The 14,394-nt window shown below is 24.6% G+C and overlaps 9 protein-coding genes across 9 annotated transcripts in view; 3 read left to right on the forward strand and 6 right to left on the reverse strand.

The window, feature by feature from the left end:
* Positions 1-74: 74 nt before the first annotated feature.
* On the reverse strand, positions 75-479 carry ENU1_068570 (RhoGAP domain containing protein; the record flags this gene model as incomplete). The annotated part of the gene is made up of 2 exons (XM_008858357.1): positions 75-194; positions 243-479. 2 exons carry the CDS (start codon positions 477-479, stop codon positions 75-77), a joined length of 357 nt encoding a protein of 118 aa, XP_008856579.1.
* Positions 480-598: 119 nt separating this feature from the next.
* Positions 599-895, reverse strand: ENU1_068580 (RhoGAP domain containing protein; the record flags this gene model as incomplete). The annotated part of the gene is made up of 1 exon (XM_008858358.1): positions 599-895. One exon carries the CDS (start codon positions 893-895, stop codon positions 599-601), a length of 297 nt encoding a protein of 98 aa, XP_008856580.1.
* A 419-nt stretch (positions 896-1,314) lies between these two features.
* ENU1_068590 (rRNA pseudouridine synthase) lies at positions 1,315-2,769 on the forward strand (the record flags this gene model as incomplete). Its single annotated transcript, XM_008858359.1, has 1 exon — positions 1,315-2,769. The coding sequence occupies one exon, from the start codon at positions 1,315-1,317 to the stop codon at positions 2,767-2,769; it is 1,455 nt and encodes a 484-aa protein (XP_008856581.1).
* A 230-nt stretch (positions 2,770-2,999) lies between these two features.
* ENU1_068600 (hypothetical protein) lies at positions 3,000-3,554 on the forward strand (the record flags this gene model as incomplete). Its single annotated transcript, XM_008858360.1, has 1 exon — positions 3,000-3,554. One exon carries the CDS (start codon positions 3,000-3,002, stop codon positions 3,552-3,554), a length of 555 nt encoding a protein of 184 aa, XP_008856582.1.
* A 193-nt stretch (positions 3,555-3,747) lies between these two features.
* ENU1_068610 (amino acid transporter, putative) lies at positions 3,748-5,013 on the reverse strand (the record flags this gene model as incomplete). The annotated part of the gene is made up of 1 exon (XM_008858361.1): positions 3,748-5,013. One exon carries the CDS (start codon positions 5,011-5,013, stop codon positions 3,748-3,750), a length of 1,266 nt encoding a protein of 421 aa, XP_008856583.1.
* A 219-nt stretch (positions 5,014-5,232) lies between these two features.
* ENU1_068620 (hypothetical protein) lies at positions 5,233-7,296 on the reverse strand (the record flags this gene model as incomplete). Its single annotated transcript, XM_008858362.1, has 1 exon — positions 5,233-7,296. The coding sequence occupies one exon, from the start codon at positions 7,294-7,296 to the stop codon at positions 5,233-5,235; it is 2,064 nt and encodes a 687-aa protein (XP_008856584.1).
* A 1,613-nt stretch (positions 7,297-8,909) lies between these two features.
* Positions 8,910-12,005, forward strand: ENU1_068630 (hypothetical protein; the record flags this gene model as incomplete). Its single annotated transcript, XM_008858363.1, has 1 exon — positions 8,910-12,005. The coding sequence occupies one exon, from the start codon at positions 8,910-8,912 to the stop codon at positions 12,003-12,005; it is 3,096 nt and encodes a 1,031-aa protein (XP_008856585.1).
* Positions 12,006-12,824: 819 nt separating this feature from the next.
* ENU1_068640 (chromodomain-helicase-DNA-binding protein, putative) lies at positions 12,825-14,312 on the reverse strand (the record flags this gene model as incomplete). The annotated part of the gene is made up of 1 exon (XM_008858364.1): positions 12,825-14,312. The coding sequence occupies one exon, from the start codon at positions 14,310-14,312 to the stop codon at positions 12,825-12,827; it is 1,488 nt and encodes a 495-aa protein (XP_008856586.1).
* Positions 14,313-14,338: 26 nt separating this feature from the next.
* The window catches only part of ENU1_068650 (chromodomain-helicase-DNA-binding protein, putative), a gene marked incomplete at both ends in the record, with an annotated part of 2,238 nt that continues 2,182 nt past the window's right edge, over positions 14,339-14,394 (reverse strand). Inside the window, one exon of the mRNA XM_008858365.1 lies at positions 14,339-14,394. This exon is cut by the window's right edge and continues 2,182 nt beyond it. Coding sequence (XP_008856587.1) covers positions 14,339-14,394 — 56 coding nt within the window.

The raw sequence follows: 14,394 nt of genomic DNA on the forward strand, positions 1-14,394 counted from the left end.
GGTGTCTCCTGTAATGCATCTTTTTTTTTAGAGAATGAAAAACAAAAAAGAATAAATGAAGAATAATAAATGAATTAATGAATTGATTGAGGATTATTATCTGATAATTGTAATAACTCTTTTGGACATTTCCCAAATGGGATTTGATAGTTATATGGTTCAAGATAACTTCCGTCTATAAATTTATTATTTGTCTAACTAATGAGAATCATTATTGTATGAATAATAATAAACCAACAAACAGTGAAAATATCGTTATAATTGTCTATTAAAAATTTAATAGTAATAATAGCATAGTTTTTATTATTCATTAATTCTTCAATACTTAAAGAAAATAAGACAGGAGCAAATACAGTAGCTAAATTATTAGAATCCATTAAATTAAATTGAGAATATTGTGCAATTAAATGAAGATGAAAAATGACATGTTTTAAAGTAATATAATTTAAAAATGGTAAAAATGATAAAGCATCTTTCATATTTTTAATGACCAATTCTTTTAATGAATCATCCATTTGAAACATTGAAATAGTAGCATTAAATAAGTCTTTCTACAGTATTAATTTATGTTATTGTAGTAATATTGTTATTATTTAAATCAAACATTTTCATTATTCACTAAAAAACCAGGAATTTCTTTTAAATAATTTTTAAGAAGACTTGCAACAGTAGAAATTTGAACATTATTTAAATTTACACTTTCTCCATTTTCATATTGTTTTTTTATTGCAATAATATCTGTCATATTTCCAGGTACTCTAAAGATTCCTTCTGTTAAAATATATTCCCATTTACTTGATAATTTTTCAAGCATATCATAAATTGGATATGGTATTTTATTAATTGTTGGAACTTCTTTTAAACTCCTCCCAATTGCTTTTTCATTCTGTTTCATTAGTATTTTTAAAGGGAATTTTCAAGTTTTCTTATATTTTTCTTCATTAAATGATTATCTAAAAATAAAGAATCTCAAAATAATTAAACATTTCTATTTCAATTAAACACCAGTGCTCATCTCGTTTTGAGCATACATTTCTTTTTTTTTATTTTTTTTTATTTCTTACTATATATTCATATATTCACAACGCCTCTCTTCTTCTGAATTTTTAAAGAGATAACGTTAAAGTATAATATGACAAAAAATTACAGTAAATTTTGTTTTTTTATTATTTTATAAAAATAAAACCCTGAATTAAACTATATTTTATAATAAAAAAATTATAAAAAAATAATAAAGAAAAAATAACCAATGAGAAAAGAGAAAACCCTTATTTTGAAATAAAAAACCCTGAAAAATTCAAATAGATTAAATTCATGTCTGACTTTGTAATTAAACCAAGTGAAGAAAAATCAACTCCAGATTATTCATCATGGCCATTACTTCTTCAAAATTTTGACCAACTTGAAATTAAAACAGGACATTATACACCTGCTTCAGCTGGTAATTCACCAATTAATAGACCAATTTCTGAACATTTTAAATATGGTATTATTAACTTAGATAAACCAGCTAATCCATCTTCTCATGAAGTTGTTGCTTGGTTAAAAAGAATTTTAAAAGTTGAAAAAACTGGACATTCAGGAACTCTTGATCCAGCTGTTACTGGTTGTCTTATTGTTTGTATTGATCGTGCTACAAGACTTGTTAAATCACAACAAGATGCAGGTAAAGAATATGTTTGTATTTGTAAGTTCCATGAAGCTATTTCAGATGAACAACAAGTTAAAACTGTTATTAATACATTAACTGGTGCTCTTTTCCAACTTCCACCAGTTATTGCTGCAGTTAAAAGAAGTCTTAGAATTAGAACAATTTATAATACTGAATTACTTGAAGTTGATAAAAAAGAAGGACTTGCATTGTTTAGAACTCAATGTCAAGCTGGAACTTATATGAGAACACTTTGTGTCCATCTTGGATATCTTATGGGATGTGGTGCTCATATGGAAGAATTAAGAAGAGTTAGATCAGGTAATTTAACTGAGAAAGATAATATGGTTACTTTACATGATGTTCTCGATGCTATGTACTTATATGAAAATCATGGTGATGAAAGTTATATTAGACATTGTGTTAGACCACTTGAAACTTTATTAACTAAATACAAAAAAATTGTTGTTAAAGACTCTAGTGTAAATGCTATTTGTTATGGTGCTAAATTAATGGTTCCAGGTTTACTTAGATATTCTAAAGGAATTACTATGAATGAAATTGTTGTACTTATGACATCTAAAGGTGAAGCTATTGCTCTTGGTATTGCTAAGATGACATCAGAAGAAATGATTACTTGTGAATATGGTGTTGTTGCTACTATTAAGAGAGTTATTATGGATAAAGATTTGTATCCACGTAAATGGGGACTTGGACCACATGCCCAACAAAAGAAGAAACTTGTTGCTGAAGGTAAGTTAGAGAAATATGGTAAACCAAATGATAAAACTCCAGCTGAATATTTGAAAGAAGTTCCCTATATTAAATCAGAGAAAGAAGGAAAGAAAAATGCTACAACTAATGAAATACCAAAAAATAAAAAAGAAGTTAAAGTAGAGACAAAGGAAAAACAAAAGGGTGTTAAAGAAGAAAAGAAAGTTGTAGAAGAGAAGAAAGAAGTTAAAGAAGAAGAAAAGAAGAAAGAAATAAAAGAAGAAAATAATAAGGAAAGTTCTTCAAGTTCATCTTCTGAATCTTCTTCAGACTCATCAAGTTCAGAATCATCAGATTCAGAGTCATCATCAAATTCTAGTTCCTCATCATCAGAGTCAGACTAAGCATTGAATTGATTGAAAAAGTGATAGTTAAAGTTTTTGGTTAATTTTATTTAATTAAATAAAAGGTAATGAAATTTTAATAGTAAGATTAATAATCTAAAAGTTTTAATAAAGTGATAAAACAAAAATATTTTTTTTCTTTTTTTTTTTCTTTAATAAGAATAAATTGTTAAAGATTAAAAACCCTAAAGATCTGGGAAGAATAAGTTATTTCTGAGAAAGAATTATCCATGAAAATTACTTTTATATTATTTTTATTTGTTGGTGCTTATTCAGTAGAAAGTATTTGTGAAACGTGTCAAAATGAATTAAAAACATGCCTTAACGATCAAATTCCTGCTGTTGATTTTATAATTGGAAAAAAACATGCTAAGACATGTCAATGTTGTGCCAAATATGATGAATGTATTGGAACAAATGAATGTGAATATTCACCATCAATTTGTTATAAAACTGGATGTAAAAATTTACAATTAATAGGATGGATAATGGTATGTGTTATTATTGGGATATTATTAATTGTAATTGCTGGTATTTATTTATTTTACCGATACCGACATGAAAAGAAGATCGAAAAAAAAGATGATGAAAAGATTATTACAAAAAAACCTCTAATAGAAACCGAAATGAAAACAAATTTATCTACTACAGCTAAACATAAAGATGTAGAAATTAATTATCAAAAATTACATGAAGTTATTGAATCATCATTTTCTTCTTCTGATTCATCTTCAAGTGATGAAGATACTTCAAAACCATTAACACAAGTTCAAATAACAAAATAATTAAATAATAAAGTTATTTAAAAATATTGATGTAAACTCGATTTGTATTAAAGAGTAATTTATAGTACATAAAGATATATTTCTTGGTTGTATTTTTTTATTAATTGAAAATCTTCCATCAATCATCATTTAGATTTGTTTTATTTCCTTTTAACAATAAAAGAAAAAAAATAGCATAAAATGAATGTTTTAATTAATCAAAAACACCGAATTGGGTTAAAATAGTAATGGTCAATCCAATACCACCAAGAATAAACCCAATAATCATAATTCCTAGTGAAACCCATTTGAGTAATCCAGTAGCCACACGGAATGCAAAGAATGCTGGGAAAACATAAACAACAAGTGCACCAAAGATAGAACCATTATAAGCAAGTACTGTTGAAATTTGTTCGATTCCAGTTGCAAGGAACATACAAAGAGAAATTAGTACTAAACTTAAAGTAATTCTACGAATATTTGATTCTTGCCATCCTGAGAAAACTAACTTATCAAATAAATCACGTTGAGCATGATGAACTAATGGGAATGAAGTGGTCATTACAATACAAAATGAACAACAAGCAACGAACATAGGAATATCACTTGTTGGATAATCAACAAGAATATTACCAGTAATGTTAGGAGTTAAAGAGAAATACCCAAATAAACCAATTAATAAATAAACAGCAAAAGAACAAAGAGTTGATGAAACAACAATAACATTCATTTTTGTTATTGATCTATTTTTTAATTCAGAATAGAAACGAAGTACATTGTAATGAGCAGTAAAAGCACAAGTCATATAAGGAAAACCTCTTAAAAATTCTACACTAAGATTAAATACTTGAGGAGGATGACTATCAATATTATCATGGTATGTTGTAAAGAATTCAATACAAGAAGTAAGTGTAGTATAAATAATACAAGCTAATGAAATTAAAGAACAATACTTTAAAGCACTTAAATTTTTAAAGAATGAAATTGGAATAATAATACAAAAACATACAATCATAATATCAAAATGTCTATCAACTAATATAGTACTTCCTGCAAATGTAGAAAAAACATGTGGCATAAACCCACCTAAGAAAATTGGATAAGCAATACATGTTCCAGTTGTATAACAGAAAATACTAATTTGAACAACATAACTAATTATTTTACCACCTACTTTTAATGAAATATCTTTGTATGTCCATAATTTTGTTTTAGCACTAACGTATGTTAACAAATACATAGCAAAAGCGGAAAGAATCCATGCTACTAATAATAAGGTTATTCCTCCAATATATCCACTATATTGAAAAGCTAATGGAATAGCTAATGTTCCACTTCCAATTACTGTATTTGCTAAATTAAAAATAGTACCAGGAATTCCAGCAGTTCCAATTGGTTCAGGTTGTCCATTACCTTCTTCATCAACAACTTCTTTTTCATTACTTAGTAAATTACTTGATAAGGTTGTTTCTTCAGTCATGAGACTGTTTTTGAATGAAGAAGTTCGTTTAATAAGAATGAATAGAATATCAAAAAAAGTTGATGTAGAAGCTGATAGTTTAAAAGCGAAATTCTATTTGTCTCTTTATTAATTCTCGAATGCTCTTCGTTTCTCAATTTTTCAAATTAATAGATTAGTTTTAATTATAAAATATATATATTTTTTGTTTTTTATAACAACAATTAATATAACATTAAGTCAATTTAAAAATGAGACTTTTACAGAGTGAAAAGAAGATATCCAATTATCTCTTTCTTTCATATTATAACAAATACAAATCATTGTATTTAATGTGAAAGAGTAATTTTTATCTGAACAAACAATTAGTTTAGAAGTATCACAATTATATTCTACTTTACAATAATATTTTTTTAATAAACTAATATCATTACCTGAAGGTGCATTTTCAAATCTAGTTAATATTTCACGTTCATTACGATATTTTTCTGTTACATCAATTTTAGCAATAAGTAAAATGTCATTAAATAATAAACATAATTTCCATTCTTTTCCTTTAAATTCTTTTGATGTAATTTTTACACCACCAAAATGAATTAAATATCTACCTTTTTTTTTTAAATCCATTCCAGTTATTTGATTTAATTTTTTTAAAGAAAGATCACTAATTGATGATAATACTTGAATATATTTTTGTATTGTTTGTTTAATAATTTGAGATGGTTCTGATGTTTTACTCATTAAATAAAATAATAATGCTCCTAATCTTCCAAAATGTTGTATTGGTAATTCAATTAATTCTTCAAATGGTTTTACTTTTTCATGAGTTTCTTCATATTCATTAATAGCAATTTCTAATGAATGAAGAACATCTTCTTTATAAGTTAATTGAATTAATTCACGTATTTTTTTAATTTTTTCAATATACATTCCATAACAAATAAGTTCTTTAGAATACCATTCTAATGCATTAATAATATTTTCATTTCCTTTTTCAAATGTAAACATTCTGGAAATTCTTCTTTCTAATGCCATAATTGGTGGAATTAATTTATTAAATGTTTTTAGTGCTGAAACAATTATTCTTGAAGAATTTCTAATTGAACAAAATGGTCTAATTGTTCCAATATATAAAATTGCTAATGTATGTAATCCTTCATAATATTCTTTTTGATTATAAATAAAATTATTAATGTAATTTCCATTTAATACATCAACTAATACTCCTGCTGATATTGCAATTTTATTTCCATTAATTAAAATGTTTGTTGTTCCACCTTCATATTGAATTGCATTAAATTTTCCTCTTAAATATTTTTCAACTAAATTATCTGTATTCATCATTCTTTCTATTTCTTTTGTTGATGGAATTTTAATAACATTTTTAAGTGTTTTTCTTTGTAATAATGATGAAAATAATTGCCATTCATTATCATCTTCTTGTTGTTTCTTACTATCTTTTTTACTTTCACTTGTATTATTTGTTAATTTAGTGGTTTCATTTGTAAATTGTGTTGAAGCTAAACTTTTTGTTGTTAAGGCATTAATTCCAACTCTTCTTCTTTCTCTTAATGCAATCTCTCCTCTTGTTACAAGTTCTGAATTAAATGCTGAAAGCATACATTCCATACTTTTACTTTTTGTTAATTTTTTATCAGGTATTGCCGGTCTTTTATGTTTATCATGAGGTGTAAATGAAATATTTCTTGTTGATGAAAAAGCTCCTGGTATTGTACGTTTTAAAGTAGGACGAGAAATTTTAGGAAGTGGTTCTAAAAATTTAGGAGGAGTTCCAATTTGTTCTGTTCTAAGAAGTTCAGAATGGTCATTAGTTTTATTAGGACAAGAAGAAGAAGCAGAAAGAAGATATGAATCACCATGAGTTTGACATTTTGGTTTTACTAAATTATCTTTTGATGTTGTAATTAAATGAGTTTTAGAAGACGATGAATTTGAAAGTTTATGATCATCCGAAGCAAATACAGGAGATATTGATGTGTCTATTAGAATTTTATTTTTTTTATCTGCATCACTAACACCTCTATTTCGAGTGAAGACATTAGTATCATTAGATTCAAATGAATGTTGTTGATAATTACTTGTATATGACGACCATTGATTATGAATAGCAGTAAGTATTTTAATAAATAAATATTCATTAAAAGGAGTTTCTAATTCAAGAACTTTATTCCAGAAAAAACTTTCAGTTTCATTAATTTTTCTAACAGTCGCTGGAAAGGTTGATGTCTGATATAACATAAAAACATCAAGAAGAGTTAGACTTGGTTCAGGTAATATTTCCATTTAAAAATTATTCGATTACTTTTTTAAGTTTTAGTTTTAAAGTTATTTTTTAAAGAAATTTGTTTTTCTCCTATAATTTTTTTTTCTTTCTCTTCTCTTTTTAAATTGTTTTTTCTTCTTTTACTTTCTTTTATCTAATCCTTTTACTCTAATATGTCAATATTTTTTTGTTAGTCTCTACTTTCACTTATTATAATTAATGCAGTCAATTCACTTTTCACAAAGAATTGCGTTTTTCTGATTTTGGAAGAATTTCATTGACACAAAATGAGTGAATCTCCTCTCTTTGAATCATAATATAAATTTATTTTTAGTTCTAAATTTCCATAATATATTCAATTCTCCTTGAATTTAAAATTATTCTTTATATAAAAAAACAAACTAAGACTCATTTTTTACCTCTTAATATTTCCATTATTATATATTTTCCATTCTAATTTCATAACTATTTTATAAAAAAATATTCTAATAAGTTATACTATTATAAGGATTTATAGTATCTTATTTAAATCCATTCTCAAGAAGAACAAACTTGCCTTGTGTCTTTAATACAATCATAGAATATTGTTTGTTACCAATAACTAAAGAGTTTTTTTACCAAAAAAAAGAATAACAAGTATATCATTTATACTTATGGAAAAGAGATTTAATATTATACTGCATTATGTCTAATAAAAAGTTTTTATCTTTTTAGTTTTTATTTCAATAAAACATTGGAAGGAATGAAAGAATACTCAGTCATAACAACAAATAAGATTTACTGAAAGTCTAGTAAAAGTATTAAAAGAATCAAACTACTGGGGGGTTTTCATCAAAGGCACAAATTTAGTTATTGTTTTAGTAAAAAAAAGAAAATTAACTAGAAAAGATTCTATAAGCTGAGTTATATAGACTAAAATATACAATGAAGTCTGTATATCTTTGTTCTATTAATATCTAAATAAAACCATTCATAGTTAAAAGAGAACTTATAAGTAATTGACTTATAAAAAGTTTTAGTACTAATTTTGTCAAGATTATTGAATGGAGAAGATGAATGAAAAAGATAGAATCAAGAAATAACTTAGAACTTAGTATAAACTTCAAAAAAGAGTAGTTTTAATAAATTTACAGATAATACTTTAATACTAAAAAATAGTTAACAAAGACACAAGAAGAAAGAGAAGAGGTTCTTATTTTAATGAGTGATAAAATAAAACAAAAGAAAAACAAATATATATTTGTTTTTTGTTATTTAATAAACTAATTAAAAAAAAACTAATGAAAATCAAAAGATGGAAAAAAAATTAACAGACATCATTGAAAACAATAACATTAAGAAGGTTTGTTTATAAAAAAAGAATTTATAAAAGTTCATTTGAAGATAATAATTAACTCATTTATAGGACATTTTACCGAAGTATTTTCAATATTATAAATCATATGTAAGTGATATAAAATATATTGACCATAAAACATTTGAAATAGAGACAATAGAGTTAGAAGTTGACTTTAAAGAAGAAGAGATGAATGAAAATTCTATACTTAAAACAAACAAGTTTAATGAGATCTTTACAGTTTGTAAGATGTTATTATGAAAAGAAAAATAAAATAATAATGTTAATAAATAGAGTATGAGAAATGAACATGGAAAGATTTCTGTTTCTTCATTAAAATTTGTTATAAGGAATAATAATAAAGAGGAATTAATATTAATGATAAAAGAATTTGTTATTTCTTGTAATGATCAACCAACAATGTCATTTAATGAATTAGAAATTATTATTAATACAAATAATAATCAACAAATTCAGTGTTGTGTAAAAAAAGAAAAAGAAAAATGTTGTATTAAAGGAATTGAATCATTATTTGATTCATTCTTTGGTCATGAACAAAATCCATTAAAAAAAGAAATGAATATTAATATAGGAAGTATTGAATGGAACATTCCATATGAAATAATAAATGGGGATGAAATATTTAAAAAAATTAAAGAAATTAATACGTTTAAACAAGAGTTTGTAAAGATACTGACATTAAAAACACAACTAACTGGTTGGTTTTTTTCAACTCCTAAAACAAAAGTAAATGAAATACCTCAAATTCAGCTTATTTGGAATTGTCAAGAACCAATTAAAATGAATATTAATATTGATAATGGTATTAATATTCAAGTACTACTTAAATCAGATAATGAAAGCAAATATGGTATTTGTATTGAATCAATTCATATTTTTAATAATAATCAAGAATATATTGAAGTTCTTTCTATTGCAGTAACAGAAGAACAAATCACATGTAATATACATATTAAAGATATTAACCAAAATAGTCAGTTTATTTCATTCATTCAATTAATATTAAAATTAGAACAAATACTTAGGAAATTCTTTAATATCAATAAAGAAGTTAAATTCATGATTAATTCAATATTAATTGATGTTGGAATGGATCAAATAAATATTGTTATTCAAAATACACAAGGGTTATGGATGTCTCGTACTCCAAAAGGAGACATAATTAATGGTGGAATTGATGGAGATCAAACAGTTGTTACAATTAAGAAAAAAATAAATGAAAATGATTTTATAGAAATTATGGAAATGCAATTAATCGAATTTAAAATTACAACAAGGGAGGAAGCTATATTAAACACACAAAATGTAAAATTCTTTACTCCAACTAATGAAACAATAACCCCTCGCTTAATTAAAACATCAAATAATTTAAAAACATTAAATAAATTTTATACATTAAATGAAAATGTTCTTGATCAATTAGATCTTTATCTTCGATATTCTCATCATTGTTATTCAATTACTATTAACAATGTTATGATATTAGACTTTAATGAACTTCATTTAATATTTTCAGTGTTCAATCTTTTATTTAAAATACCACAAAATGATGTAAATAATGAAATAAAATCATCTTCACTCGACCAATGTATTCTACCATTTAATAATAAAGAAGGCAAACAAATAATGAATAATGATTTTATTGAAATTGAAATTAATTCAATAACAATTAAAGATAACAAAAATAATTACACAGACAAAGATGCAATTATTAGGTTAAGATTTGTACCTAACTTTGTTGGTAGTGGAAATTTTGTTTCAATACTTTCTATTAAAATTGATTTAAAAATAATTAAAATAGAAGGTAATTTATACACATTTACTAAATATAAATCATTTAATGATTTATTAAATCAAATTCGTAGTGAAAATAAAGAAACTATTATTGAAACTATGTATTGTTTAACTCCTCCAATTGATCAACTTATTATTGGAAAAATTACTGTATTAGAAAATAATAAAGATTATGACTATTCTTTTATTCATGATTTCAATACATTTATTCTAACAAGACCAACTGAAATTCATCTTCAAATAAATCATCTACAATTACATTTTTGTGACTCTTCTATTACTTTAGATAATGGGTTAATTAGAATTATTGGTAATACCTCAAAAGAAAGAATTTTAATTGATTCAAAAGAATTAAAATTTAATGACTCTATAATAATGAGGTTAGATGATGTTATTCTCATTGAAAGTAACGATGATATTTGGAACATTGATGTACCACCAACACGTATTTCCACTACAAATAATATTGAAGAAATTACAAAGTTTTTAAATAATATTTTAAAAACATTTGAGAATGACAATAAAAAACAATCATTTAAGTATTATAGTATAAATGAAGAAGAATTTATTGTTGAAGGAATTGAACGAATAGAAAGAAAAGTTGATAAAGACACTATCAAATTATCAACATTTCCAGATGATAGATTATTTTTTAAGGATGAAACAAATGAATTTTTTGGAGAAGAGTCTGATCTACAAGAACCTGAAGGCACTCAGATGATGGGATTTGGCTCTGAAGACACAACCCCTTCAAAACCAAATAATTCTAAATATCAAATTAATGATGAAGAAATTAAAATTTCATTAAATAATCAAGAAATAAAACAATGGTTAAGCGTTAGTTTTAGTTCAATAGAAATTGAACTAAACATTAAAGATAAAGAACTAAATCATGAAAATATTGAAACATTAGTTTTAATTAATGTTGGTATTAAAAATGGAATGTATAAAATGGATAAAAGAAAACAAGCACAATTATCATTTGAAATTAATACATTTACTATTAAAATGATAAACATCCAGTTGTTATCAAATGAAAAGGAAGAAAATACTCTTCTTACATTATCTTCATCTAATTCAAGTGTACCAAATATTATTTTTAAACAAAATAGATGGTTCCCAAAATATTCTATTTATCCTGTTGATGAAATTACAGTCTTTTTTAATTATGCTCAAATTGATGTGAATTATTTAACAAGACATATGATGGTATTAGATCGTTTGGTTCATTCAATTAATATTGATGATAACATTTTATCATCTAATCATCTTTTTATTAGGAATTTCTCTATTAAAGGATTTGGTCAAATTATTGTTCATTCTTATATTGAACAATTAGCTAAAATGAATGTTTGTAATGAATCATTTCAAATACCATCAATAGATAAGATGAATTTAAGCGGTAACTATGCTAGTGTCTTTGATTCTTTATTTAAAGAGTTCTATGAAAAGAAGTCTTATATAAAAGTATTATTTGGTATGATCCGTAGTATACTCTCTTCTAATAGGTCAACTCTAATTTCTATTTCCGATAGTACTGCCTCACTTCTTAATAAATTCACTCAACCACAAAATTAAATTCACTTCCCGTTTCAATTAATTCTTTTTTTAAATTCTTAAAACAAAAAAACATATATGATAAATACTTTAATCTTAATTTAATTATTAATCATTGATTAATTGTAAATAAATTGCTCTTTTTTTCATTTGTATTTTCTTAACTAAAAATTCAAATAAAAAAATACAAATAAATTCCACTACAAAACAAAAAGTAATACCTCAAATCAACTTAATAAAATGGAAACTTTATTTTAATTGACAAATTTTAGTTTAAATTGATAATTTCCTAATCAATAGCGATAAAATCGAACGAACAACACACAACCTAAATAAATAAAACAATATATCTATAAAGGATGTTATAACATAATCTCTTAATTGTATATAAACAATAACTTTAACTCATCTAATGTAAAGAAATGTTAATATAAAGCACTTCATTCATTGAAGACTAGTTAGACTTCATACTATCTAAAATAATTTAGAACAAATTGTTTCGATGTACTTTGTTTTGTTCTTCAAGAATTAACCATGTTTAATTAATTTTAATAATGTTGTTATATTCTTTTCTTTAACGCTCATTGTATATTATCTCTTTTTTTCTAGTTCAACTTTCTTTTTTTATAGTTACAAGGTTCTTTTCTTAAGTACAACTCTCATAATTTCATTTTCTTTTATCACTGATAGATTTTATTTTAATTTAGATGCAATTACTCATAACAAACTTATAATTAATTCCTAGTCAAATAAAAAAATCTTTCAATATAAAATATTGTCTAAAAACGTTACTATAAAAGTTTCAATTAAACAATAATAATTTTTTTATAAAAAATTACTTCATTCTTGTTCTTCATCATAGGCATGTTCTTTTTTTTGTTTTTTAATGAACTTATCTAACCAAGCAATAATTGTTTTTGCTTGTTTGTCAAGATCTTTATTTGACGGAAATTCTTTAGGTATTTTAATAACTATTTTATTATCTCCAGGTTCATCACTTTCTTTTTCAAGTTTATCTTCATCATCATCATCTTTCATAAGTTCTACAAAACATAACTTTTGGTCTTGTTGAAGATATTCAGATGAAGAAAAACCATATTTATATACTCCAATCACAAGATCTTTATTACACTCATCATTCCACCATTTCTTTAATTCAGGGAAATTACAATTTTGATTTGGAATGTCAACAAGTGCTCCAATTACTGTGTCGGTGTGAATAAATAATGAACATAATCGATTAATATATTTTAGTTTAACTGCCCAAGACTTAACATCATTTGTAATAAAAGAATATTCTGGTTCTAAAGTATAATGATGTTCATCATTAATTTCTTCATCTTTTCCTCTTCTTTTTCTTTTCACGTCATGGAACGCAAGAAGTAATTTAACAAAATATTTCTTTTCAATACCATTTATATCACAAGCAGCAATACAATTTTTTAAGAATCGTATGGTTAATATTCGTAATTCATCTTGTTGACAATCTTCATTAATTCTTGCCCTATCTCTTAAAATCATCCAATTAACTCTTCCATAATTAATAACAGAATTATACCAATTGATTTTTGTTTCAATACTTAATTCTTCTTTTTTTACCTTCTTTTTCTTTGTAAGACTTTCTTCATTTTCATCTTCATCCATTTCAATGTCTGTACTAACCATTCTACTTAAAGTAGTTCTTCTATGTCGTGTAACTTTTAATTGTTCTAATTCTTCTTCTAAGGTATTAACTTCATCTTCTTCAAAATAACTTTTAACAGTGAGAATAGTTTCAATAAGTGAAACAAGACCATCCCTATCAGGGCTTATTTTTCCTTTACTTTCATATTCTTCAATAATTTGTTTTGCAAAATCATTAACATCTTTTAAATATTGTTCTTTTTCATTTAATATCCATGAGTTTCTTCGTGCTTGTGACGTTCTTCCTGCTCTTCCTCCAAAAACATCATTAAATATTTTTGTGAGTTGAGATACATTTCTATCTTTTGGTAAAACTTTTTCCCAAAAATGTTCATCATTAACATCAATAGTTTCTCCTGTTTCTGACTGAAATGTTGCAGTTGAAAAAGAACCACCTAATGAATTTTCTCCACCTTTCCAAACTACTTTTGATGACCTTTTTTCAAGAATTTGTTCAATATCTTCTTCACAAAATTTAGATGATGACTCTTCATCATCTTTGAAAGCTCCATATGCACCATTTCTTAATAAACTTTCTATAAGTTCTTTTGATGGTTGCTGTTTATCTTTAGGATCTGAAGAAGTAGTGATATTAGCTAAAACAGCTTGGTCAAGTCCTAATTTCATAGACGCTCTTTCAAACATATATCTTTCATATGTATTTTTACTAACTAAACGATAAACTTTAACTTCTTTTTTTTGACCAATTCTATGACATCTAGCTTGT

Source organism: Entamoeba nuttalli, assembly GCF_000257125.1.
Source record: "Entamoeba nuttalli P19 unplaced genomic scaffold asmbl_3446, whole genome shotgun sequence".
NCBI lineage: Eukaryota > Evosea > Mastigamoebida > Endamoebidae > Entamoeba > Entamoeba nuttalli.